The sequence below is a fragment of the Hemitrygon akajei genome, unplaced genomic scaffold, assembly GCF_048418815.1.
Source record: "Hemitrygon akajei unplaced genomic scaffold, sHemAka1.3 Scf000113, whole genome shotgun sequence".
Classification (NCBI taxonomy): domain Eukaryota; kingdom Metazoa; phylum Chordata; class Chondrichthyes; order Myliobatiformes; family Dasyatidae; genus Hemitrygon; species Hemitrygon akajei.
In genome coordinates, this window is record NW_027331999.1 from 521,382 (window position 1) to 546,451 (window position 25,070).

Sequence of the window (25,070 nt, forward strand, 5' to 3'; positions counted from 1 at the left end):
GGCAGCATCTGTGGAGGGAAATGGACCGTCAACAGTTCGTGCCGAGACCCTCCCTGTGGACTGAGAGTGGACGGGAAATAGTCAGAGAAAAGAGGCGAGGGGTGGGGATGGGGCAAGAGCTGCGGAGTGAGAGGTGGATCCAGGTGAGGGGGAGATTGGAAGGTGGAAAGAGTCACAGGGATAGGAGGTGAGTGGTTGGGGCAACACGGGGCTGCAGAAATAGAATTTCATTCTATGGAGGATTATAAGAAGATAGAGAGTGTTTGTTTTAGAGATTCACCAGACTGATTCCTGGAGGACGATGAAGACGTCTTCACATAAAACAGAGGCCGGCAGATGTGTGGAGACCGAAGTGATCGAGGAAATGAGGATCCGGCAGGAACATGTGACTGAGATGAGAGAGCAGCCGTCATCTTGTTGATGGTTTGAGGGGCTGAATGGCCTCCTCCTGCTGTTTCTCACTTGATGTTTCAGTTTTCCTGTCCACTGAGGCCGGAGGAATGTGAATATAAACACAGAAGAGATTTCAATGAAACCTGCATAAGTCGGGTAGGCATTGAGTATCGGACCGGGATGGGAATCGAACAAGTAACTCTGAGATCCGAGAGGTGGAGCGATGGGACGCCAAAGGTACCGAGGGAAAAATAAAAAATGTAGCTGGTGTAAATATGGAATAATCTGTAAAATGCGGCAGGTAGGTCGGGCAGTGTGTGAGGGGCGAGGAGCAGAGTCACCGGTTCAGGTGGGAAACCCTCCACCCGTCACCTGATCCAGGTTCTCGCTCCCATTCCAAACGCTGATCTGCAGTATCTCACGTTTTCGCTTCTGAGGCCCCGCCCCCGCTCTCACAGACTCCGGATGGGCGGGGTTTTCTTTCCGTTCTCTGTTGAAGCGGATCGTCTGCTGGGAGCGGATGGTCCGATCGCTGTCTCCGGGGCAAATTGATCACGTTCTCATCGGTGAGTATTGAGGCCGGTCACTAGGGGTGAACGCGAACGACAATTTCACATCGGTGAGTACTGAAACCAATCCCGGGGGAAGGGAACTTGATGCTGGGCAGAGAGTCCCGTCAACTTCCCTGAACTGGCGGCCTCGTCCCGCTTCCTGGACACAACCTGTCGTGGTCGGTCCGGGTTATGGGACCTTTACACTGAACCGCCTGAGGTGAGCCGCCGCTCAGCCCCTGGTGTTCTGGTCCCAGGAGCGGGATGAGGAGGTGATGCCGAGACTGAACCCATCCATTAAGATGTACCTGGGGAACTTTACCTCCATCACCCGGCCGGTATCGGATCCAAACATCACCTGGATCGACGCCTGGGGTCGAGAATTGTTTTACATATTTCCAGCACACTGGAAGCGGCCGTTCGGCCCGTTGTGTTGTTGCAGACAGAGGGTTAAACAGAGTAATTGCTCCCTCGGGAGACACCTCCACGTATATCAGTAGTTTCATCTTTCCCCCGTTCAGACGGGACAGTGAGATCCAGATCTCTCACGTCCTCTGGGGGGACTGGGAAGTTTATTTACATCTTCTTTCCATGACTACGACTTGCCGAAATGCTGACAGTGTTTCCCGATATCTGGCCCCATTAATGCGAGAATTAAGTCTTGTTCATTTATCTGGGTTTCCCGGAATTGTGTACACTCCCTCCGGAATTTCCAAAGGAGCAACCCAGGCTGTCTAATATTTCCACACGATTGAAATGGGGAATCTTTATTTTGTTTTCCATGTCCAGAGGTTGAGTGAAAATCGTGTCTCCGGTATTCTCCACACAGATCAATACATTGCAGTAGTACATTGAGGTAAAACAAATCATTCTGGTTACAGAGAAAGTGCGGTGCAGGTAGATATGTGGTGCAAGGTCACATCGATTTAGACTGTGAGTTCAGGAGTCCACTCATCACGCTGTTCGCTTCTAACAGCAGAATAGACACCGTCCTCGAGCCCGGTGGTGTGTTTCTGTTTTATTTCATCATCGCCCCGATGGGAGGGTGAGAATTGAGAATGTTCACGGTTGTGGGGATCTTTCATTATGTTGTCTGCTTTACTGAGGCAGTGGGAAGTGTAGACAGAGTCCATGGAGGGGAGGTTGGTTTCTATGATGTACTCAGCTGTGTCCACAGTTCTCCGCTATTTCATTCAGTTACAGGAAGCGCAGTAGTCGGATGAAGATGTGAAGTATCTAGATGGGATACTTTTTGCGGTGCATTGACAAAGTGTGTAGAGTGGAAAAGGGCATATACCACAATTCTCACTGTTTGTTCTGGCTTTGTTATATTGGAATCTGTTATCTACCAGTGCGTACTATTATTTCAGTATCTGTGTATTACTGGGCTACCATCAGAGAGTGCACATGATTCCTTCTCCCCCTGGTTCCATCGTCTCATTCCTGCCCATCTTGTTCAATCTCTGACCAGTCTGTATCCCAGCACCTCAATGATATATATCAACATCTTGTTCAACCTCTGTCCAGTCTGTATTCCACCACCTCAATGATATATATCAACCATCTTGTTCAATCTCTGTCCAGTCTGTATCCCACCACCTCAATGATATATATCAACCATTTGTTCAGCCTCTCTCCAGTCTGTATTCCATCACCTCAATGATTTATATCAACCATCTTGTTCAACCTCTGTCCAGTCTGTATCCCACCACCTCAGTGATATATATCAACCATCTTGTTCAAACTCTGTCCAGTCTGTATCCCACCACCTCAATGATATATATCAACCATCTTGTTCAACCTCTGTCCAGACTGTATTCCATCACCTCAATGATATATATCAACCATCTTGTTCAACCTCTGTCCAGTCTGTATCCCACCACCTCAATGATATATATCAACCATCTTGTTCAACCTCTGTCCAGTCTGTATCCCACCACCTCAATGATATATATCAACCATCTTGTTCAACCTCTGTCCAGTCTGTATCCCACCACCTCAGTGATATATATCAACCATCTTGTTCAACCTCTGTCCAGTCTGTATCCCACCACCTCAATGAAATATATCAACTATCTTGTTCAACCTCTGTCCAGTCTGTATCCCACCACCTCAGTGATATATATCAACCATCTTGTTCAACCTCTGTCCAGTCTGTATCCCACCACCTCACTGTTATATATCAACCATCTTGTTCAACCTCTGTCCAGTCTGTATCCCACCACCTCAATGATATATATCAACCATCTTGTTCAACCTCTGTCCAGTCTGTATCCCATCACCTCAATGATATATATCAACCATCTTGTTCAACCTCTGTCCAGTCTGTATCCCACCACCTCAATGATATATATCAACCATCTTGTTCAACCTCGGTCCAGCCTGTATCCCATTGTTGCAATGATATTTCAGTAGTCTTTCTTCTAAACTTTGTCTTCATTGTGAAGTTTTGTTTTGCATCTTTTATTTATTTAGTTATTTATTGTTTGCTAGGACTACCAGAGAGTTAATTGAATACAACACGTGGCAGGGTAAAAGCAGCCATTTCAATTTTAGTTTCACCGTTACAGAATGGCCATCTGATGTTGAGTTTGTTATTTATTTTTTGGTTATATTCTGTGAGCCATTTCCTCTGTTTCCACGGTAACAGCCCGTCAGAGCTGCAGCAAGTGTTGCACTTTTTATCACTCTGTGGTTACCGCCTCTCAGCGTAGAGACAGTGGCCTCAGGGGCAAATGTAACAGAGTGATAGTGGGAGGAAAGGATGCTGTGAGCATTGACTGTATGGAATGTGTTACACGAGGGTCAGAATCAATTAAGAACTAACAAACTGGCTGGAGTGGGGTGGCAATTACATTTTAACGTGCTCCACAGTTGCAGGAAATTTAAAGTAAGGAGAAGAAAATACTGGAAACGCTCAGCAGATCGGCAGCATCTTGGACAGTCTCAGGTCTGGAACTGGGTCTTCCACCATTTGTCCTTTCAGAGATGTAGTCTGATGTACTGAGTTCCCAGCATTTTCTACTTTATAATTTTACATTTTGTTCCTGCTATACTGCAGGAAACATGGCAGCCCGCTATGCTGGACAAGGTCCCACACAGCGATGATATTGTGATCAAACGTGCTCAGTATAGTTGTTAGAAACAAGCTGAGATGTATCTCCATCCTCTCACAATCTACAGACCGCTAAACCAGCCTGACCACCGGCTCTGGCAGAGGGTCATTAGGTTCCAATTCCACGTTAGTTTGCGAATCTGAAATGGCAGGAAGACCACGGCAAATCGCCGAGACCAAACCGTCTTTGTATTGGTTATAATATTGGGCTGGTGACTCTGAAGATATGGAACTGGCAGTATACGGGCTTCAGTCCAGGTTGGTAATTCGACAGCTGGGATCGGAATTTTCTCAGTCTGTAGAGAAGCTGAAGTCTCGGGTGGTTGGACATTGGTTATGGGGAAATTGCCGTCTGCACCACCCGGTGGGACATGATGTCTGTGAAGTATTTTGGAGATTATTTAAGAGTTAACTAAGGAGTTGGATGACGTTTGGCAGTGATGTTGTTCATCTGAACTTCGGAAAAGTCTGTAGCAAGATCCCGCATGGCTGCTGATCGGGAAGGTTCGGTCACGTGGGATTCACAGGGAGCTGGCGAGGTGGATTGACACCGGGCTCGAGAACGACAAGCAGGGGGAGACGATTGAAGATGGTTTTAGTGAATGGAGCCCTGTGATGAGTGGAATGTGCGTGTCAGTGTCGAATCCTCGTTAATTAGATATTCACGCCATTGATTCATATATGAATATACACGGCACGGTTAGCAAGTGTGATATTAAATTCGGCAGTCTGATTGATATTGCAAAAGGTTACAATGAATTTCAAAGATCTTGGTTAGTTATGGAAATGGTCTGAGAAATGGCGAATGGTTTTCAACTTGAACAAGTGAGAGTTGGGTCATTTGGACAGTCAGGCCAGGTTGGGACTGGTGTAATGAATGGGAGGGCAGGGAGGGTTGTGGAACAGATTGAGAAACACAAAAAAAAATCATTAATATGCAACACAGACTACAATGCAGATAGAGAACAAATCCTGACTCCTACACATACTCAGCATACGGGGTCTTCGACCTGAATATTAACGTCCTCTCTGTCTTGTTGAATAATTCCAACTGTTTTGTTTTATTTATGTTAAAGATGTTTTTCCAACTTGTTGTTTTTTATGTATGGCGTGTCTACATTATGTTTAACGAGTTGCGATGTAACAGTCTGATAATAGATAGATAGATAGATAGATAGATAGATAGATAGATAGATAGATAGATAGATAGATAGATAGATAGATAGATAGATAGATAGATAGATAGATAGATACTTTATTCATCCCCATGGGGAAATAGGCAGGTAAATGCTCAAAGAAATCCTGACCGGAGTTCAGGTGATAATAATGATCTTAAAATCCTGCTGGAGAAAATATCATGGTTCTGGACAAGATATCACGACGCTATGCGTGAAATTGCAGTGTTCAGCAGGTCGGAGTGTTTCCATTTTGACTCAAAACATATCTTGCCGTAGGTGTCAATGCCTGGATGTTAAACTGAAAGGAGACGGTGAGAATTAAGTGTGACTGAGAAATCTATATAATTCAGTGATGAGAGGATTGGATGTCCCGTTGGTCAGCAGAAATGTTTCACCCCACACTGCTGTAACAATTGTCTATTACTCACCATAGCGCCACCAGTGGTAGGAGGACAAATGCAGTGGACACTTCTGCTCAACCTGCCTTTGCCATTTCGTTGACACACCATTCTCGGTCCAAGATATACGATTGGTTCCTAAAAGGGAATTGCTTGCAATATAGTCAGTAGATATCCTGGAGAATCCTGGTCCAGTGTACAATCCATGGAGAGAGCGAAAGTGGACATTGCGTGACTGTGGGTAGATAGGCGCAGGTGGATTAGGCCATGTCAAAGTTTCCGTGGACAGGCCCAAGATGTTTGGAAGTGTTTGCCTCAGTTTAAAAACAAAACAGTGTTCTGCTTTACACCCCAATTAATGTTTGACCCTCCTGTTAATTTTGTTTTGTTACAGAGCAGCAAAAGCTGATCACACCTATCAGCAAAATGGCTCAAGGCGAGTGCAGGGGAGAAGTTACAGTGACGTCAACATCGGGGCAGGACTCTGGTACGTTGGCGAAGTATTCTAAATTATAAATTTTGCTGAGACTTTGTGTCTGGGTTTAATTGAAAATCAGCAATTCACAAAATGTTTGTGAAAGGACTGAGCCGAGGGATACAAGAGAGCTAATATATCTGAGGGAAACACAGTCACACGTGGAAGGAGTACAGTTTCCGTCTGCTCCTGCACCTCTAACAGATTGTGATGTACATTAAAATAGCGATTTACTCCAAAAGACAAGACATTCTGTAGATGCTGAAAGTTTTGCCCAACACAAAGACACAAAAAATATTGGCATAACTCAGCAGTTCAGGCAGCATCCATGGGGAGGAATAAATATTTGACGTTTTGGATCAGGACCACAGGGAATAGAAAGTAATGCGACAATATCAATATTTCTGTCTCTTAATTTCCAGTCCGATGAAGGGCCCTGGCTCGAAACATTGATTGTTTATTCTCCTCCATAGATGTTGCCTGACCTGCTGAGCACCTCCAGCATTTTGTGAGAAATCCCAGAGATTTGCTGAGGAAGGGGTGGACCAGGCAGGCAGACAGTAACCCAGAGCAAAGCGGTGGTGATGGTCAGTACCAGGAGAGTGATGGTGATGGGTTACTATATTCTCAACAATAAGCAGAGTCCTTTCCAAGCAGGGAGGTATATTCCTGGGGACACGAAAGAGCAGACTTCAACAGATGGACCTATACCCATTCCCAAACCAAACCCACCCCCAGCCCAAGCTCAGTATCTCAGAATATTTCAATGATTTGCAGAACTCAGCAGGCCGGGCAGCAACCATGGAGAGGAATAAACTTTTCACATTTCAGATCAGGACCACAAAGAATAGAAAGTAATGTGACAATATTTGGAATTTCTGTCCCCTCATTTTCCAGTCCGATGAAGGACCTTGGCCTGAAACATTGATTGTTTATTCTCCTCCGTAGACGTTGCCTAACATACTGAGTACCTCCAGTATTTTGTGAGATATTCCAGAGATTTGCTGAGGAAGGGATTGACCTGGCAGGCAGACAGTAACCCAGAGCAAAGCGGTGGTGATGGGCAGTACCAGGAGAGTGATGGTAATGGGTTACTATATTCTCAGGAATTAGTACAGTCCTTTCCAAACAGAGAGGTGTATTCCCGGGTATAAGAAACAGCCTTCAACGGATGGAGCTGTACGCCTCCCCCCAGCCCGCCCTCATTTCACCCCAAGCCCTACCCCCTCCCAGGCCCGCTCCCGTCCTCACCTCCTCATATATTTCAGACTGTGCTTAGTGAATTGGCGCACAATTTTTAGATTCCGACGAGGAAGTCACTGCCCAACATGGGGTCGGCAATTTCTTTAATTTTCCCCATTTTCCTTCACAGTTCCGAGTTCAGTGATCACCGAGCTCCTGGCCAGCTGGGACGATTCCCAGCTGCTGCAGTTGACGGACTTCTACCGGGACAGGCTGGAGCAGGCGATGGAAGGAGGGGTGCACGGAGTGAGCCTGGCGTTAAAGGCCGAGAATCAGTTCAGCGGAGAGGAACATCGGGTGAGTGGGAGGGAGAATAGGTTTGAATTTTCACATATCACAGGTGTCGGAACACTGACTCATCGGATATTATATCAGAGAAAAGAACAACTGGGAAATAAATACCGCACATGCAATCACAAAGATGTGAAACTAACCCCGTGATAGAAAAGGGTGAAAATACCCCGCAGACTGGTGGGTGGATGCTCAATGTTCAGAGTGAGTTGAGCTGGTAACAGTCGTGTGGGCTTACAGTATTAAATGGAAATATGACGGAAAGTTTCATTTTGGGAAGACCATGCAGCGAGACGACGGCAGGATGTCAGTGAGAACGGGGCATTATTACTGGATGCCACAAGAGCTTGAGCTGTGTTCTGTTCTGGGTGGAAGTGATTCTGTTACAATCTGTAACTGCAAGCAGTGCCGACTAGGGAATACTGCCATGTTGTAATGTGTAATCACTGAATAAACTTCCACTAGAAAAGGCAAAGGAAAGGAATACGGTGTGAAGCTGGTAATCCGCTGTCATGCTGGACACTGGTGGACTGAGGAGATGAATCACATCATCTTTTCTGCAACTTCTCCGAGACTGCTCACTCTGTTATAAAAACCCTCCTGACTTCTTTCTTCATCTGTGATGGTTATTTTCTGATTTCTGTTTTACACCGTCAAATCCGGTGAGGAATTATTCATGGATTTGGAGCCACGTCAATGAAGCGGTCACAGACCAGCCAGGATCTCATTGACTGGTGGACCAGGTTCACTGTGAATGTCCCTCCGTGTGCTCTGCACTGAGAATGTACAGTCCACGTCCAGACAGGATCAGCACCCGTCCGGGTGACTGCTCAGTGTGATCCCGTTACAGAGCACATCATTTACTTCTCACTCTCTGTGTGAATCTGCCAGTCCCCAATATGTTCACTGTTACTCTTCACAGAAAATATCTGATCTCGCTGATGAGGGAGAGCGGGCGGACAGTTCTAAACTCCTCCTGAGCCTGGTGATGGAGAAAGGCACCCGCGCCCGGAGGGTGATGTGGGAAACCTTTGTGAAAATGCGGATTGGTGTCCCAAAGTTGGACAAAATACTGAAGGAAATACAGGAACATGGTGAGATAATATCAGAGGTTAAATTAATTTTGGATTCAAACATTACATATTTATAATTTGAGGAATTGAAACATGATAAATTATTTTAAATCTGAACAGGTTGTGTTCCGGTTCATCAACCCGTACCGGAAATTCCCAGTGAGCTGAAAGGTAAGTGAAGAAACCGCTGTTTCCATCAAAGGTTGATATTATGTAGGGCCATGTTGTTGTTGAGTCACGGGGATTTGATCAGGTAAATATTCCACCGTGACACAGCGCACAGTGAGACACAGGGAAAAATGTTTGCTGGAGGGAGAGTTTTCAGAGGACAGCATGAGGAACCACGCAGAGAGTTGGTGAGTTTCTGACTAGTCTGTTCAAAGCGGAGCAGCATATGAACCCCGCTCTGTTCATATCTGCACTCCCTTAGTGCAAACACTGCTGAGGTTATCCAGTTTAATTTCCCACGCAATAATCCTGAGGAGACGATGTCAGTGAGGGTGTGATGGGGGACAAAATCCTCAGCTCCGTTCACAGAAGCTGAAATTGATGTGATGTGTGATGGACACTGTGAAAGGGTGAGAGATGGGAATTAGGACAGAGAAACCGAGGGTTGTGGGATCGCGGCAAGGAAGATGGAAAGTACTGAAAATATCTATAAATAATACTGTAATTAATTAAATTGTGACCGTCTGGATAAGAAACTCACTACATCCGTAAGCACATTGTGTCGGTGAAAATGGAGCCCGGGGCAGCCCATGGGCTCAGAGAGTGTAAGGTTTCATCATCGCAGACTGAGTTGGATCACACAACTGCACATTTAATAGAGGAGAGAATGAAGGAAAGACAGATATCGTAAAAATAATTAATCTTAGAGTAGCCCATGTTTTAACTTATTACTCGAAGCCCTTGAACAGAAACATAAGGAATCTCAGCCACAAACCTCGTTCAGCCATCTCATTTCCAAGAACAATTTCCAAAGATGTTAATTTTCAAATGGCACCAGAGGAAGTTTTCAAACTGCTCACGTTTCTGTCACCTGTGTCAATGCTTTTCCTGTCCACATTCAGACAATAAAACCCCTCCGTTTCTCTGCACTAAGGATTTGGTAATTCTCGACAATTTTCCTGCAAACTTATTCTTCACTGTTCTTCATCCTGTTTGCTGAGGGAACAGTCACAGCAGTAAAGTTCCCACATCTATTTCTGAATACAGAACAGACCTCTCCCTGATTATTGAAGAAAATTGCTTCTCCCACTGTCACATTCTCTAAAGTAAACATTCCTACGCTCCCTGTTTCACCCGAATTCGTTGTCTGGAGAGCCCAAACACTCCCTGACAGGTCCCGACACATTGTGAGACCCCTCACAACCCTGGCAGGTTCCTACCACACAGTGAGACCCTCCACACTCCTGATAGCTTCACTCCTGTTCTTCACTGTTCTTCATGCTGTTTGCCGAGGGAGAAGCCACGGCAGTGAAATTCCCTCACGTATTTCTGAATACGAAAGAGATTTTCTCCCTGATTATTGAAAAACATTATTTCTACCCTTGTCACATTCTCTAAAGTAAATATTTCAACAATCAATGTTTTCCTACGCTCCCTGTTTCACCCGAATACGTTGAATTGAGAGACCACACACTCCCTGACTGGTCCTGACACTGTAAAAAAAACCCACACAGCCCTGGCAGGGTCCTGACATGGTGTGAGACCCCACACACCCAAAGCAGGGTCTTGTCACCATGGCGGACCCTACAGAACCCTGAAAGTGTCTTTAAACACTGTGAGACCCCACACACTCCCGGCAGGTTCCTGACACACTGTGAGATCCCGCACACCATGACAGGATTTGAACATACTATGAGATCTCACACACACCTGTCAGGATCCTGATACAGTGTGAGACACAGATCTTAGGTAAATAGAAACATAGAAAGCCTACAGCAAAATGGAGGCGCTTTGGCCCAAAAAGTTGTGCCGAACATGTCCCTACCTTAAAATTACTGGGGTTACCCACAGCCCTCTATTTTTCTAGGCTCCATGTACCTATCCAAAAGTCTCTTAAATGACTCTATCGTATCCGTCTCCACCACCGTTGCCGGCAGCCCATTCCACACACTCACCACTCTCTGCGTAAAAAAACTCACCCCTGACATCTCCTCTGTACCTACTCCCCAGCTCCTTAAATATGTGCTCTCTTGTGGCAAGCATTTCAGCCCTGGGAAAAAGCTTCTGACCATCCACACGATCAATGCCTCTCATCATCTTATACACCTCTATCAGGTCACCTCTCATCCACCGTCGCTCCAAGGAGAAAAGGCAGAGTTCAATCAACCTGTTTTTATAAGTCATTCTCCCCAATCCAGGCAACATCCTTGTAAATCTCCTCTGCATCCTTTCTATGGCTTCCACAGCCTTTCTGTTGTGAGGTGACCAGAACGGAGCACAGTACTCCAGGTGCGACCTGACAAGGGTCTTATATAGCTGCAACATTACCTCTCGGCTCCTAAATTCAATTCCATAATTGATGAAGGTCAATGCACCGTACGTCTTCTTAACCACAGAGTCAACCTGCGCTGCTGCTTTGAGCGTCCTATACACTCAGACCCCAAGATCCCCAAGATCACACTGCCAAGTCTTACCATTAATACTATATTCTGCCATCATATTTGACCTGCCAAAATGAACCACTTCACACTTAGCTGGGTTGAGCTCCATCTGCCACTTCTCAGCATAGTTTTGCATCCTTTCAATGTCCCGCTGTAACGTCTGACAGCCCTCCACACTGTACACAACTCCTCCAACAATTTTGTCATCAGCAAACTTACTACCCCATCCCTCCACTTCCCCATCCAGGTCATTTATAAAAATCACGAAGAGTAGGGGTCCCAGAACCGATCCCTGACGCACACCACTGGTCACCAAACTCTATGCAGAATATGACCCGTCTACAACCACTCTTTGCCTTCTGTGGGCAAGCCAGTTCTGGATCCAGAAAGCAATGTCCCCTTGGATCCCATGCCTCCTTACCTTCTCAATAAGCCTTGCATGGGGTACCTTATCAAATGCCTTGCTGAAATCCACTACCTGCCCTTGACAAAGTCATGCGGACTATTCCTAATCATATTATAGCCCTTCAAATGTTCATAAATCCTGCCTCTCAGGATCTTCTCCATCAACTTGCCCTCCACTGAAGTAAGATTCAGTGGTCTTCAATTTCCTGAGCTATCTCTACAGCCAACGCTCGCAACCCTCCAATCATCTGAAACCTCTCCCGTCGCCATTGATGATGCAAAGATCATCGCCAGAGGCTCAGCAATCTCCTCCCTCGCCTCCCACAGTAGCCTGTGGTACATCTCATCTGGTCCCGGTGACTTACCGAACTGGATGCTTTCCAAAAGCTCCAGCACATATTCTTTCTTAATATCTACATGCTCCAGCTTTCCAGTCTGCTGCAAGTCATCACTACAATCACGAAGAATACTGACGCAAAGTAGTCATGAAGTACCTCTGCTATTTTCTCCGGTTCCATAGACATTTTCCCAATTTCACACTTGTTACGTGTTAATTTCACCTTGCATTTGCTGCACACTTCGTGTGTATATCTCGGAGAATCTATATCATAGTTGCCTCCGACATGACCCAGGCAATAAAGGTGTACGCTGAACACCTACGCTCTGTCCGCCAGAGAAAGCAAGACCTCCCAGTGGCCACACTTTTTAATTCCACGTCCCATTCCCATTCTGATATGTCTATCCATGGCCTTCTCTACTGTCAAAATGAAGCCACACTCAGGTTGGAGGAATAACATCTTATATTCCGTCTGGGTACCCTCCGACCTGATGGCATGAACATTGATTTCTCTAACTTCCGTTACTGCCCCTCCTCCCCTTCTTACCCCATCCCAAATTTATTTATTTATTCCCGCCCCTTTTTCTCTCTCTCTCTCTGCCTCTCTCACAATCACTCCTTGCTTGTTCTCCATCTCCCTCTGCTGCTCCCCTCTCCCTTTCTTTCTCCCTAGGTCTCCCGACTCATGATCCTTTCCCTTCTTCAGCTGTGTATCCCTTTTGTTACTCACCTTTCCAGTTCTTAGCTTCACCCCTCCCCCTCTGTCATCTAGCATTTCGGATTTCCCCCTGCCCCTCCTACTTTCAAATCTTACTATCGTTTCTTTCAGATTGTCCTGACGAATGGTCTCGGACTGAAACGTCGTCTGTACTTATTCCTATAGATGTTCCTTGGCCTGCTGCGTTCTACCAGCATCTTGTGTGTGTTGCTTGAATTTCCAGCATCAGCAGATTTCCTCGTGTTTACAGTAGTCCAAGTGGGGTCTGAACAGGGTCCTATATGGCTGCAATGTTACCTGCCGGCTCCTAAATTCAATACCACGATTGCTTAAGGCTAATACACCTTACGCCTTCTTAACCATTGAGTCAAACTGTGCAGCTTTGAGCGTCCTATGGACTCGGACCCGGACCCCAAGATCCCTCAGACCCTCCACACTGCCAAGAGTCTTACCATTAATACTATATTCTGCCATCATATTTGACCTACCAAAATGAACCACCTCACATTTATCTGGATTTAATTCCATCTGCCTCTTCTCGGCACAGTTTTGCATCCTATCAATGTCCTGCTATAACCTCTGGCATCCCTCCAGACTATCCACAACAACTCCAACCTTAGTGATATCAGCAAACTTACTAACCCATCCCTCCACTTCCTCATCCAGGTCATTTATAAAAATCACGAAGAGTAAGGGTCCCAGCACAGATCCCTGAGGCACCCCACTGGTGACCAACCTCCATGCAGAATATGACCCGTCTACAACCACTCTTTGCCTTCTGTGGGCAAGCCAGTTCTTGATCCACAAAGCAATATCCCCCGGATCCCATGCCTACTTACTTTCTAAATAAGCCTTGCATGGGGTACCTATCAAATGCTTTGCTGAAATCCATATACACTACTTCCACTGCTCTTCTTTCATCAGTATGTTTAGTCACATCCTCAAAAAAATTCAATCGGGCTCGTAAGGCACGATCTGCTTTTGACAAAGCCGTGCTGACTATTCCCAATCATATTATACCTCTCCAAATGTTCATAAATCCTGCCTCTCAAGATCATCTCCATCAACTTACCAACCACTGAGATAAGACTCACTGGTCTATAATTTCCAGGTCTATCTTTAATCCCTTTCTTGAATAAAGGAACAACATTCGCAACTCTCCAATCCTCTGGAACCTCTCCCGTCCCATTGATGATACAAAGGTCATCGCCAGAGGCTCAGCAGTCTCCTCTCTCGCCTCTTACAGTATCCTGGGGTACTTTCCATCCGGTCCCGGCGACTTATCCAACTTGATGTTTTCCAAAAGCTCCAGCACATCCTCTGTCTTAATATCTACATGCTCAAGTTTTTCAACCTGCTGCAAGTCGTCACTATTATCACCAAGAGCCTTTTCCACAGTGAATACTGAAGTAAAGTATACATTAAGTATCCCTGCAATTTTCTCCGGTTCCATACACACTTTCCCACTGTCACATTTGATAGCTCTTATTCTTTTACGTCTTATCCTCCTGCTCTTCACATACTTGTAGAATGGGTTGGGATTTTCCTTAATCCTGCCCGTCAAGTCCTTCTCATGGCCTCTTCTGGCTCTCCTAATTTTCTTTTTAAGCTGCTTCCTGTTAGCCTTAAAATCTTATAGATCTCTAACATTAACTAGCTCGCTGAACCTTTGGTAAACTCTTCTTTTCATCTTGACCAGGTTTATTACAGCCTTTTAACACCACGGTTCCTGCACCCTACCATAACTTTCCTGTCTCATTGATAGATAGATAGATAGATAGATAGATAGATAGATAGATAGATAGATAGATAGATAGATAGATAGATAGATAGATAGATAGATAGATAGATACTTTATTCATCCCAATGGGGAAATTCAACTTTTTTTTTCCAATGTCCCATACACTTGTTGTAGCAAAACTAATTACATACAATACTTAACTCAGTAAAAAAAAATATGATATGCATCTAAATCACTATCTCAAAAAGCAGTAATAATAGCTTTTAAAAAGTTCTTAAGTCCTGGCGGTAGAATTGTAAAGCCTAATGGCATTGGGGAGTATTGACCTCTTCATCCTGTCTGAGGAGCATTGCATCGATAGTAACCTGTCGCTGAAACTGCTTCTCTGTCTCTGGATGGTGCTATGTAGAGGATGTTGACGTCGCACGTGATGAAGACCATGGAGCGGCTGATCATACAGAATCTGAGGCCACAAACCAGGCACGCCCAGGATCCTCTTCAGTTTGCGTATAAGGAGAAGGTGGGAGTGGAGGATTCTATCACGCATTTGCTGCACAAATCACTCTCTCACCTAGAGGGGGTCAGTTGTGCTGTGAGGATTACATTCCTTGACTTCTCTAGTGCCTTTAACACCATCCAGCCCAAGATCTTAAGGCACAAACTAACGGAGATGGGAGTAGACTCTCACATGGTGGATTGGATAGTGGACTACTTGACAGATAGACCTCAGTATGTGCGGTTGGGAGACTGTAGGTCTGACACGGTGGTCAGCAGCACAGGGGCGCCGCAGGGAACCGTACTCTCTCCGGTCCTGTTCACCCTGTACACATCAGACTTCCAATATAACTCGGAGTCCTGCCATGTGCAGAAGTTCGCTGATGACACGGCCATAGTGGGGTGTGTCAGGAATGGACAGGAGGAGGAGTATAGGAAACTGATACAGGACTTTGTGATATGGTGCAACTCAAACTACCTGCGTCTCAATATCACCAAGACCAAGGAGATGGTGGTGGACTTTAGGAGATCTAGGCCTCATATGGAGCCAGCGATCATTACAGGTCTGAAGTCATTCAACTCCTTTGGTTGTGGTTTCTTCGGTACCGGGACAATACAGGATGTTTTCCACTGTCTGGGTACTCTTTTCTGCTCCATGCTCATGTTGAAGATGCGCTGTAGTGGTTCTCCCAGCTCAGTCGCACAGGCCCTCTGTAATCGTGGGGAAACTCCATCCGGTCCAGCCGCCTTGCTGGTACAGATCTTCCTCATTGGAACGTTCCTATGCAGAACTCCACACAAATATCCCCTGAACATTTGCCACATTTCTTCCGTACCTTTCCCTGAGAACTTCTGCTCCCAATTATGCTTCCAAGTTCCTGCCTGAAAGCATTATAATTCCCCTTACTCCAATTAAACACTTTACTAACTTGTCTGTTCCTATCTCACTCCAACGCTATTGTAGAGAAGATAGAATTATAATCACTATCTCCGAAATGCTCTCCCAATGAGATATCTGACACTTGACAAGGTTAATTTCCAAATACCAAATCAAGTACAGTCCCCTCTGTTCTTGTAGGCTTATCTAAACAATGTGTCAAGAAAAGTTCTTGAACACACCTAAAAAACTATACCTCATCTAAACCCTTTGCTCTAGGGAGATGCCAGTCGATTTTTGGGAAATTAAAATCTCCCGCCACAACTCTGTTATTATTACAACTTTCCAGGATCTGTTTCCCTACCTGCTCCCCGATATCCCTGTTACTATTGGACGGCCTATAAAAACACCCAGTAGCGTTATTTACCCCTTCCTGTTCCTAACCTCCACCCACACTGACTCCGTAGACAATCCCTCCATGACGTCCTCCTTTTCTGCAGTCGTGACACTATCTCTGATCAACAATGCCGTGTCCCCACCTCTTTTGCCTCCCTCCCTATTCTTACTGAAACATCTGAAACACGGCACTTGAAGTAACTAATCCTGTCCCTGAGCCATCAAAGTCTCTGTAATTGACACCACATCATAGCTCCAAGTACTTATCCATGCTCTAAGCTCATCCGCTTTGTTCACAACACTCCTTGCGTTAAAATAGATACATCTCAAACCGTCGGTCTGAGCACGTCCCTTCTATATCACCTGCCTATCCTCCCTCACACATTGTCTCCAAGCTTTCTCTATTTGTTTGCCAAACTCCTCTTCCCTAGTCTCATCAGTTTGGTTCCCAACCCCCAACAATTCTAATTTAAACTCTCCCCAGTAGTCTAAGTAAACCTCCCCGCCAGGATATTGGTCCCCCTGGGATTCTAGTGCAGGGGTTCAAGTCCTTTTTGTACGGGTCACACCTGTCCCAAAAGAGGTCCCAATGATCCAGAAATCTGAATTACTGCCCCCTGCTCCAATTACTCAGCCACGCATTTATCCTCCACCTCACCCTATTCCTATTCTCACTGTCTTGTTGCACAGGCAGTAATCCCGAGATTACTACCTTTGAGGTCCTGCTTCTCAACTTCCTTCCTAACTCCCTGTACTCTGTTTTCAGAACCTCTTCCCGATTCCTACCTATGTCATTGGTACCAATATGTACCAAGACGTCTGGCTGTTCCCCCTCCCTCTGCAGAATATCGTGCACGCGATCTGAAACATCCCGGACCCTGGGAGGCAAACTACCATCCGAGTTTCTTTACTGTGTCCACAGAACCGCCTGTCTGAACCCCTAACTTTTGAGTCCCCTATCACTACTGCCTTTCTCTTCCTTTTCCTACCCTTCTGAGCCACAGGGCCGGACTCTGTGCCAGAGGCACGGCCACTGTCGCTTCCGCCAGGTAGGCCGTCTCACCCAACAGTACTCAAACAGGAGTACTTATTGTTCAGGGTGCTTAATGTAAAGGAGCCCTTAAGAGGCAATTAGTGTCCGCATAAAAGCCAAGGAAACGCAATGTAAGATAACAAAAGTGAGTGGGAAGTTGATTGATTCGGAAGCTTTTTAAAATCCAACAAAAGGTAGCAAAGAAACTTAAAGAAGGGTGGAAGGCAAAGGAAATGGAATTTTAGGACAGTTAGTCTAACCTCAGTGGTTGAGGAAGTGTTCGAGTCTATTATTAAGGATGAGGTTTTGTGGTATTTGGAACCTAATGATAAAATATGTCAAAGTCAGCATGGTTTCTGTGAAGGGAAATGTTGTCTGACGAATGAGCTCGAGCTCATTGAGTAAATACCAAGCAGGGTGGACAAAAGAGAGCCAGTGGATGTAGGGTAGGAGGGTACCATACGGCGGGTAGGAGGCAGGGAGCGGGAATAAAAGGAACATTTCTGTTTGGCTGCCAGTGACTGGTGGTTTTCCTCAGCGATCAGTATTGGGATGATTACTATCCACATTGTTTGCCAGTGATTTGGATAACGGAACTGATGGCTTTGTGGCAAAGTTTGCGGACGATAGGAAGGTAGCTGGAGGGATCGGTAGTGCTGAGGAAGCAATGCGATTGCAGCAGGTCACAGACACATTAGAAGAGTGGGCAAAAAGTGACAGATGGAATACAGTGCTCGGAAATATATGGTAAAATATTTTGGTAAAAGGAACAACAATGCAGACTTATTGAAATGTAGAGAACGTTCAAACATCCGAGTTTAATGTGGCATCATGCTGGCAACAACGTTGTGGGCCGAAGGGCCTATTCCTGTGCTGTTCTGTGTTCTATGCAGGTCCTGTGACAGCTGAAATCCTGAACCACCTGCTACCGAAATTCCTCGGTCTCTGCTCTCTTCTTCAGCACCCGACCTGTAATCGGCATGGTTTTCAAACTTGTATTTCAAGTCACGGACCAGTAGCATCTCCCCTGTCTCCCCTTTCCACAGACGTTGTCTGACCTGTACTCACATCTGAACTCCCGTCCTTCTACAGCTGTGCTGCAGAGGGCAGGCTAACTTGCTGCATAACTGTGGCGGACTGGGAGGCTCTACAACGGGGAGTCAAAACAGCCCAACGCATCACCGGGACCCCTAGCCTACCTTCCATCAGGGACTTTATATAGAAAGGCTGCGGAAAACGGCCAGCAGCATCAGGAAGGATCCCACCTATCCTGCCTGTGGGCTGTTTGCCCCTCTCCCATGAGGGAGGAGGCTACATAACATCCACAGCAGGACCACCAGACTCAAAATTAGTTACTTTCCTCAAGCAGTAAGACTGATCAACACCTCCAACGACTAAGCCACCCCTCCACTGCTAACAACCCCCACCCCACCACCAGCACCGTTTTAAAATTTTCTGTCAGAGCCACCTGAGGTCAGAGTGACTCCTGTATCCTATGTATTTATAGAAACATAGAAATCCTACAAAACAATACAGACTCTTCGACCCACAATAAAATTACTAGGGTTACCCAGAGACCTCTATTATTCTAAGCTCCATTTACCTATCTAAAAGTCTCTTAAATGACACTATCGTATCCGCCTCCACCACTGTTGCCGTCAGTCCATTCCACTCTCTGCGTAAAAAAATAACTTACCCCCGACATTTTCTCTGTACCTCCTCCCAAGCACCTTAAACCTGTGCCCTCTAGTGGCAAGCATTTTAGCTCGATTTATATTTATTGTGTTTTTCATTGCGTTCTCTATCTGAGCTTTTTTTGTTGTGCTACATCAGATCCGGAATAACAATTATTTCCTTCTCCTTTACATTAGTGTATCTTGAATCGTAAATCTGTTCAGTATTTGCAACACATACACGTTAAGAGACACGAGACTGCAGATCTGTGATGATGGATGGGGGCACTGTTTGTGTTTTCTGTCAAAATGCTGACTGTCTCAATCTCCTGAGCAAGACATTGACATTTTCTCCCCCAATCCCCCCACCCACATTGCACGTGCTGATCAACAAAGCTACTTCTTTGTATGTTGAATTGGTGATGGTGGGAAGGGGAGCTGTTATTCCCCGTCCTGTTTTTTTTTGACAGTATGCTGTCACGTACCCCGTGACGGGTTAAACAACCAGCAGAAATACAAAACAGTCTGGTATTGCTATAAACTAATAGTATTTATTAGTAACTACGCAATACAGTAATATCAATGCAGATATATCAAACAGGTTAATAATGATTTTGTGTGTGTGTGTGTGTGTGTGTGTGTGTGTGTGTGTGTGTGTGTGTGTGTGTGTGTGTGTGTGTGTGTGTGTATGTGTGTGTGTGTGTGTGTGTGTGTGTATATATGTGGAAATAGGTAAACCAAGCTTCTTCAAGCCTAGGCGTAAATGGATATAGTCTTACGATGATGAGTGAAGTTCAGTTCAGTTCGTGGTATTGAGTCGAGTAGTGATGGAGAGAGAGAGAGGGAGAGTTTTGAGTCTTCAGGTAGATTGACGCCGTCGCTCGTCCTGTTGTTCTCCGAAATCCTTTCGAAGTCACCGACTGTGAGTATACCAAAGGCCACCGTTCTTCTGTGGTGGAGTTATTAACCCAGGCAAGGGTTGGACACACGAATAACTCCCCACCGGTCACACCTTTTCCACACTGCGAGAACCACTGATCGATTTCCGCAAATGGATCCTCCAAATACCCACCTTCCTGTGGGCACAACAAAGCTCATCCAGTGTCTAAAACTGTGTGCCTGTCGGTCTATCAGCGGACCTCCAATTTATCTCACCGTGCTGAACACCAGCCGTCCATGAAATAACACCGCCCTCGGTCACCATGGCCACCCATGAGCTGCTCGTTGCTCTTTCTCTGCAAAAACTCAAAACAAGCTTGCAGGGAAACCTTAACACCATCGCCGAGCAGTCTTCACCCCCCCTCTCTCTCTCTCTCTCTCTCTCTCTCTCTCTCTCTCTCTCTCTCTCTCTCTCTCTCTCTCTCTCTCTCTCTCTCTCTCTCTCTCTCTCTTAATAACAATATGTACGATGTCTCTGTCCCTTTTCAAAAATACAGTTCATAGGGGTAATTCAGGACCCCGTCACAATGCCCAATACCATTTCCTCGCTCTCCATACGCCACGTCAACGCTGGGCTTTGAAAGTTCTTCCATAGGGTCAATGATAGTTGTGGCAGTAGTGGGAGTTTGTCCAGTACGGGGCTCTCGGGAGTCAGTAAACTAAGTGTGAAATACTTACTTTCACAGCACAATAAATTTGGAAATGTGATGTGATGTCTCTCTATCCAGGTTGAAGTTTGTTATCAAATTTACTTTTCTTTACGAAAATCCATTGATGAATTTAATTTTGCATTAGCTCTGAGCTAACTCTTGTGTGCTTAAATACTGAGTTCTGAGTTGAGGCATCTAACAGTTTGTCCACTGTCTGTTCCCATGGAAGATATTCAACAGAAACACAAGGAGACTCTGCGGGCACAAACTGAAACACTGAGAGTGAACACGATCCTGATGAGGGAGAAGGTGAAGGTTTTCCAGCTGGTTGATCGATACGCTGAGCTCACGGTCATTTCTACTGTTCGAGATCGGAGACTGGTGGAACATGAGCTGCTGGCAAGAGGCAGAGACCACCAGAAATGGAGACAGGGACATCTGTGTGGAAAGTTGGAAACACTCCGGACGGATCAGCTGTTCCAGAGCAGCTTTTCCCGGAGTAAAACCAAATCTGGGAGTTCGGCAGCAGTGGCTGGAGTCTCGGGGATCGGAAAAACAACAATGCTACAAAAGATTGTTTATGACTGGGCCATGGGGAAAATATACCAACAGTTCCAGTTTGTGTTCAGTTTCAAATTCCGCGATTTAAACTCCATTAGCTGCAGAATAAACCTGAGGGAACTGATTCTGGGTCAGTATCCTTACTTTGGGAATATCCTGACAGAGGTCTGGAAGAACCCAGAGGGATTGCTGTTTATATTCGATGGTTTGGATGAATTCAAACACAGAATCGATTTTGCTGACAGTCGGAGAGACACAGAACCCAAGCACCAGTGCCCAGATCCCGAGTGGTGGTGTGAAGTGTCTGACATTGTGTACAGTTTAATCCAGGGCAAGCTGCTCCCAGGGTGTTCAGTGCTGGTGACCACTCGTCCCACTAAGTTACTTTTATTGGAAAAGGCGAAGATCGGTGTCTGGGCTGAAATCTTGGGATTTGCTAATGAGGAACGGAAGGAATATTTCATCAGACATTTTGAAGATCAGACGGTGGCAGCAGCTGTTTTCAAACACATGGAGGAGAACGAGATCCTGTACACCATGAGCTACAACCCCTCCTACTGCTGGATCCTCGCTCTGGCACTGGGCCTCTTCTTCACACAAAGAGTCAGGGACCCTCAGCAATTTCCCAAGACCACCACCCAACTGTACTCCTACTATATTTACAACGTCCTGAAAAACCACGGCCGTGAGATTGAGAACTCCCGTGATGTGTTACTCAGGGTTGGTAAGATGGCCTTCAGAGGAGTGTCCCAGAGGAAGATTGTGTTTACAGATGGAGATTTGATCAACTACAATCTGCAGCCTTCCCAGTTCCTGTCCGGGTTCCTGATGGAGCTTTTGGAGAGAGAGGATTCTGCCCGGAGCGTGGTGTACACATTCCCACACCTCACCATCCAAGAGTTTGTAGCTGCAGTCGCACAATTCCTGAATCCACATCCCGGGGATATCCAGAAATTCCTCACTGAAGCCCACAACACGACAGATGGGCGATTTGAGGTATTTCTCCGTTTTGTGGCTGGTCTCTCCTCCCGAATGACAGCTCGGGGCCTGGAGGAGTTTCTGGGTCCATTTCCTCATGAAATAACCTGCCGGGTGATTGACTGGGTGAAGGAGGAGGTTAAACGCCAGAGTGGAAACACATGGAATGAAGCTGGTAAAAGGAGCCTCCTGAACACATTACGCTACCTGTTTGAGTCTCAGAATCGTGGACTGGCTCAGGCCGCACTGGGATCTGTGGAAACACTATCATTCAGTAGAATGACACTGACCCCGATTGACTGCGCGGTCCTGTCTCATGCCATCGGACTCTGTGATACAATAAAACACCTCGACCTGCAGGGCTGCCACATTCAGTGTGAAGGAATCCAGCGGCTGGCATCCGGGCTGCACAAGTGCCAGTATTTGGGGTAATTCGTTTTGTCTATCACTCTGAACGGTGAAACTATTCTATTGTGTTGTTTCAATGTTAAGGAATTTCTGTAAAACTGTAATGATTCCAATTGTGAAGAATTGTGACAAATGCCCAGGGGATCGGTCAGTAATTCCCCCAGGACGGGAGGGTTCTGTGGTTCCTTGTGAAGGGATGTTAGAGACTTCATCAGATCAGTGAACAACGGCCATTGGTTTAATGAAGGTAAATCACAGGAATGGCCGAGTTTCTCGCTGCCTGTGACACGGCCATTGACAATGTTCCTTCTCACTGTTACTGACACCCAGACCGACACTGCCTGCAGCAGGTGGGTCAGAGATTCACACCCACTTCCCGGTGAGGGACAAGAGACCGTCAGCAGACTGTCACGCCTTTACACCTGTGTGAATGTGCTCACCAAGAGATACCCAGACTCTATGGTGGAATATCCTCTCCCGATTGTGGGCCTCAGTTGAGACCAGACCTTCCAGTGTAATCTTTTTCTGCATCCTCTCGTCTTGTGGATCATGATTTCCCATTTTTATCGTCCATGCGATCTCTCTTCCGCATCCCCCCTTCCTCCTGTGGGATCTCTCCCCCATTTCCATTCGTCCTGATGGAGCTTTCTTCCCCAACCCCACTTCCTCCTGTGGGATCTCTCTTCCCCATCCCCCTTCCAGACAGACAGACAGACAGACAGACAGACAGACAGACATATTTATTGATCCCGAGGGAAATTGGGCTTCGTTACAGGCGCACCAACCAAGAATAGTGAAGAAATATTCCTCCAGTGGGATCTCTCTTTCCCACTGCCCTTCCTCCTGTGCAATATCTCATCCACATACCCCATTCCTCCTCTGGGATCTCTCTTCTCCATCCCCATTCCTCCTGTTGTATCTTTCTTCCTCTTCCTCCTTCCTCCCGTGTGATCACTCTTCCCCATCCGACTTCCTCCTGGTGGATTTCTAATTCTCCATTCCTTTTCCTCCTGCAGGTTCTGTCTTCCTTATCCCTTTTCCTCAAGTGGGGTCTCTTTCACTATCTCCCATCGGCACTTTCCCATTCACTATTCTTCCTCTCCGTGGGATATTCCCCCACCGTTCAGGACATTCTTCCAACCTTAGGCCGTACCCTTCCCGACCCTCTCACGTCAGGAACACTTTTCTAGCCAGCGGCAAACAAGTCAGAATATGTGGAGTTTACAGGGTCACAGTGACAAAATAAGTTACTGACTTTCGGTAAATACACTGGAGATGGGCAGTGATGGGCATTGGCTGTGATGGGAACCCCGATCGGTGATTTACTGAAGGGTTTAATGTTTCCTGAAATATCCGAGTGAGAGAAATTCCCTCTGACCCACTGTTTGAATCACTTTGTTCATCAATCTGTCTGTTTGTGTTTAGACTTGGGACGAATGACCTGGGAGATTCAGGAGTGAAACCGGTGTCTGCGGCTCTGAGGAACCCGGAGTGTAAAATACAGAAACTGTGGTAAGTACCAGACTGTGGGAGATTGTGTTTACAGTCACTGGGTGTCTGACACTGAACATTAATGTGATCAGTAGTTGTGTTACTGATAAACACTGGGGATTTGTACCGTCTCCTGTCTCTCTGTGTCCTTCACCATCACTCTCTCTCATCTCCAGGCTGAGCCGTATCGGTCTCACATATTCTGGTGCCGAGGATCTCGCTTCCGCTCTCAGTACAAATCTATCACTGACGGAGCTGAATCTGAGTTATAATAAACTGGGAGATTCAGGAGTGAAACTGGTGTCTGCGGCTCTGAGGAACCCGGAGTGTAAAATACAGACACTGTGGTAAGTACCAGACTGTGGGAGATTGTGTTTACAGTCACTGGGTGTCTGACACTGAACATTAATGTGATCAGTAATTGTGTTACTGATAAACACTGGGGATTTGTACCGTCTCCTGTCTCTCAGCGTCCTTTACCCTCACTCTGTCTCATCTCCAGGCTGCGGGATGTCGGTCTCACAGATTCTGCTGCCGGGGATCTTATCTCCGCTCTCAGTACAAACCCATCACTGTCGGATCTGATCCTGGGATCAAACTCGCTGACTGACCGATCTGTCCCCGCTCTCCGCCGCCTCATACTGACCCTCCCGAGTCTGGAGTGGATTCTGTGAGTGTTCGTGTTGACGTTCAATGTGATAAAATATCAGCGGATCTGCGGGTCTGTGATTGTTCTTGAAACATTAATCCCAGTCCCCTGTTACTGACACTGTTGTGTAATCTGTTTATTTCATCTTTATTCTCCCATCTGTTTCAGGCTGTGGGGGAATCGGTTCAGTGAGACCGGGGAGGAGGAACTGAGATCTCTCCGGAAACCCAGAATTGGACTGAGAGTGTTCCTGTGAACATCTGAATGTGTGAACATCCCCGCCCGCGGGAAGGGGACATTTTTCCCAAATCCATGCCCTCCCCTTTCACTCCCTCCCTTTAATGGCCGCGCGCCAAGTTTAATTTATAACCGTTCTTTTTTTGTAATTTAATTT

The 25,070-nt window shown here is 46.2% G+C and overlaps 1 protein-coding gene across 1 annotated transcript; it reads left to right on the top strand.

Moving 5' to 3' along the window:
• Positions 1-137: 137 nt before the first annotated feature.
• On the top strand, positions 138-25,045 carry LOC140723414 (NACHT, LRR and PYD domains-containing protein 3-like). The gene is made up of 10 exons (XM_073037984.1): positions 138-1,800; positions 6,030-6,122; positions 7,483-7,649; positions 8,566-8,737; positions 8,837-8,887; positions 20,819-22,556; positions 23,962-24,048; positions 24,204-24,374; positions 24,530-24,697; positions 24,845-25,045. The coding sequence occupies exons 2-10, from the start codon at positions 6,062-6,064 to the stop codon at positions 24,930-24,932; spliced, it is 2,703 nt and encodes a 900-aa protein (XP_072894085.1). The 5' UTR covers positions 138-1,800; positions 6,030-6,061; the 3' UTR covers positions 24,933-25,045.
• The last annotated feature ends 25 nt before the right edge of the window (positions 25,046-25,070 follow it).

What these genes read in the sequence shown, in the direction of transcription:
- LOC140723414 (XM_073037984.1), top strand. Translation starts at nt 6,062, where the DNA reads ATGGCTCAAGGCGAGTGCAGGGGAGAAGTTACAGTGACGTCAACATCG. An exon ending in TCAGCGGAGAGGAACATCGG is followed by an intron (nt 7,650 to 8,565) that starts GTGAGTGGGAGG and finishes TACTCTTCACAG; the next exon opens with AAAATATCTGATCTCGCTGA. An exon ending in CACAAGTGCCAGTATTTGGG is followed by an intron (nt 22,557 to 23,961) that starts GTAATTCGTTTT and finishes GTTTGTGTTTAG; the next exon opens with ACTTGGGACGAATGACCTGG.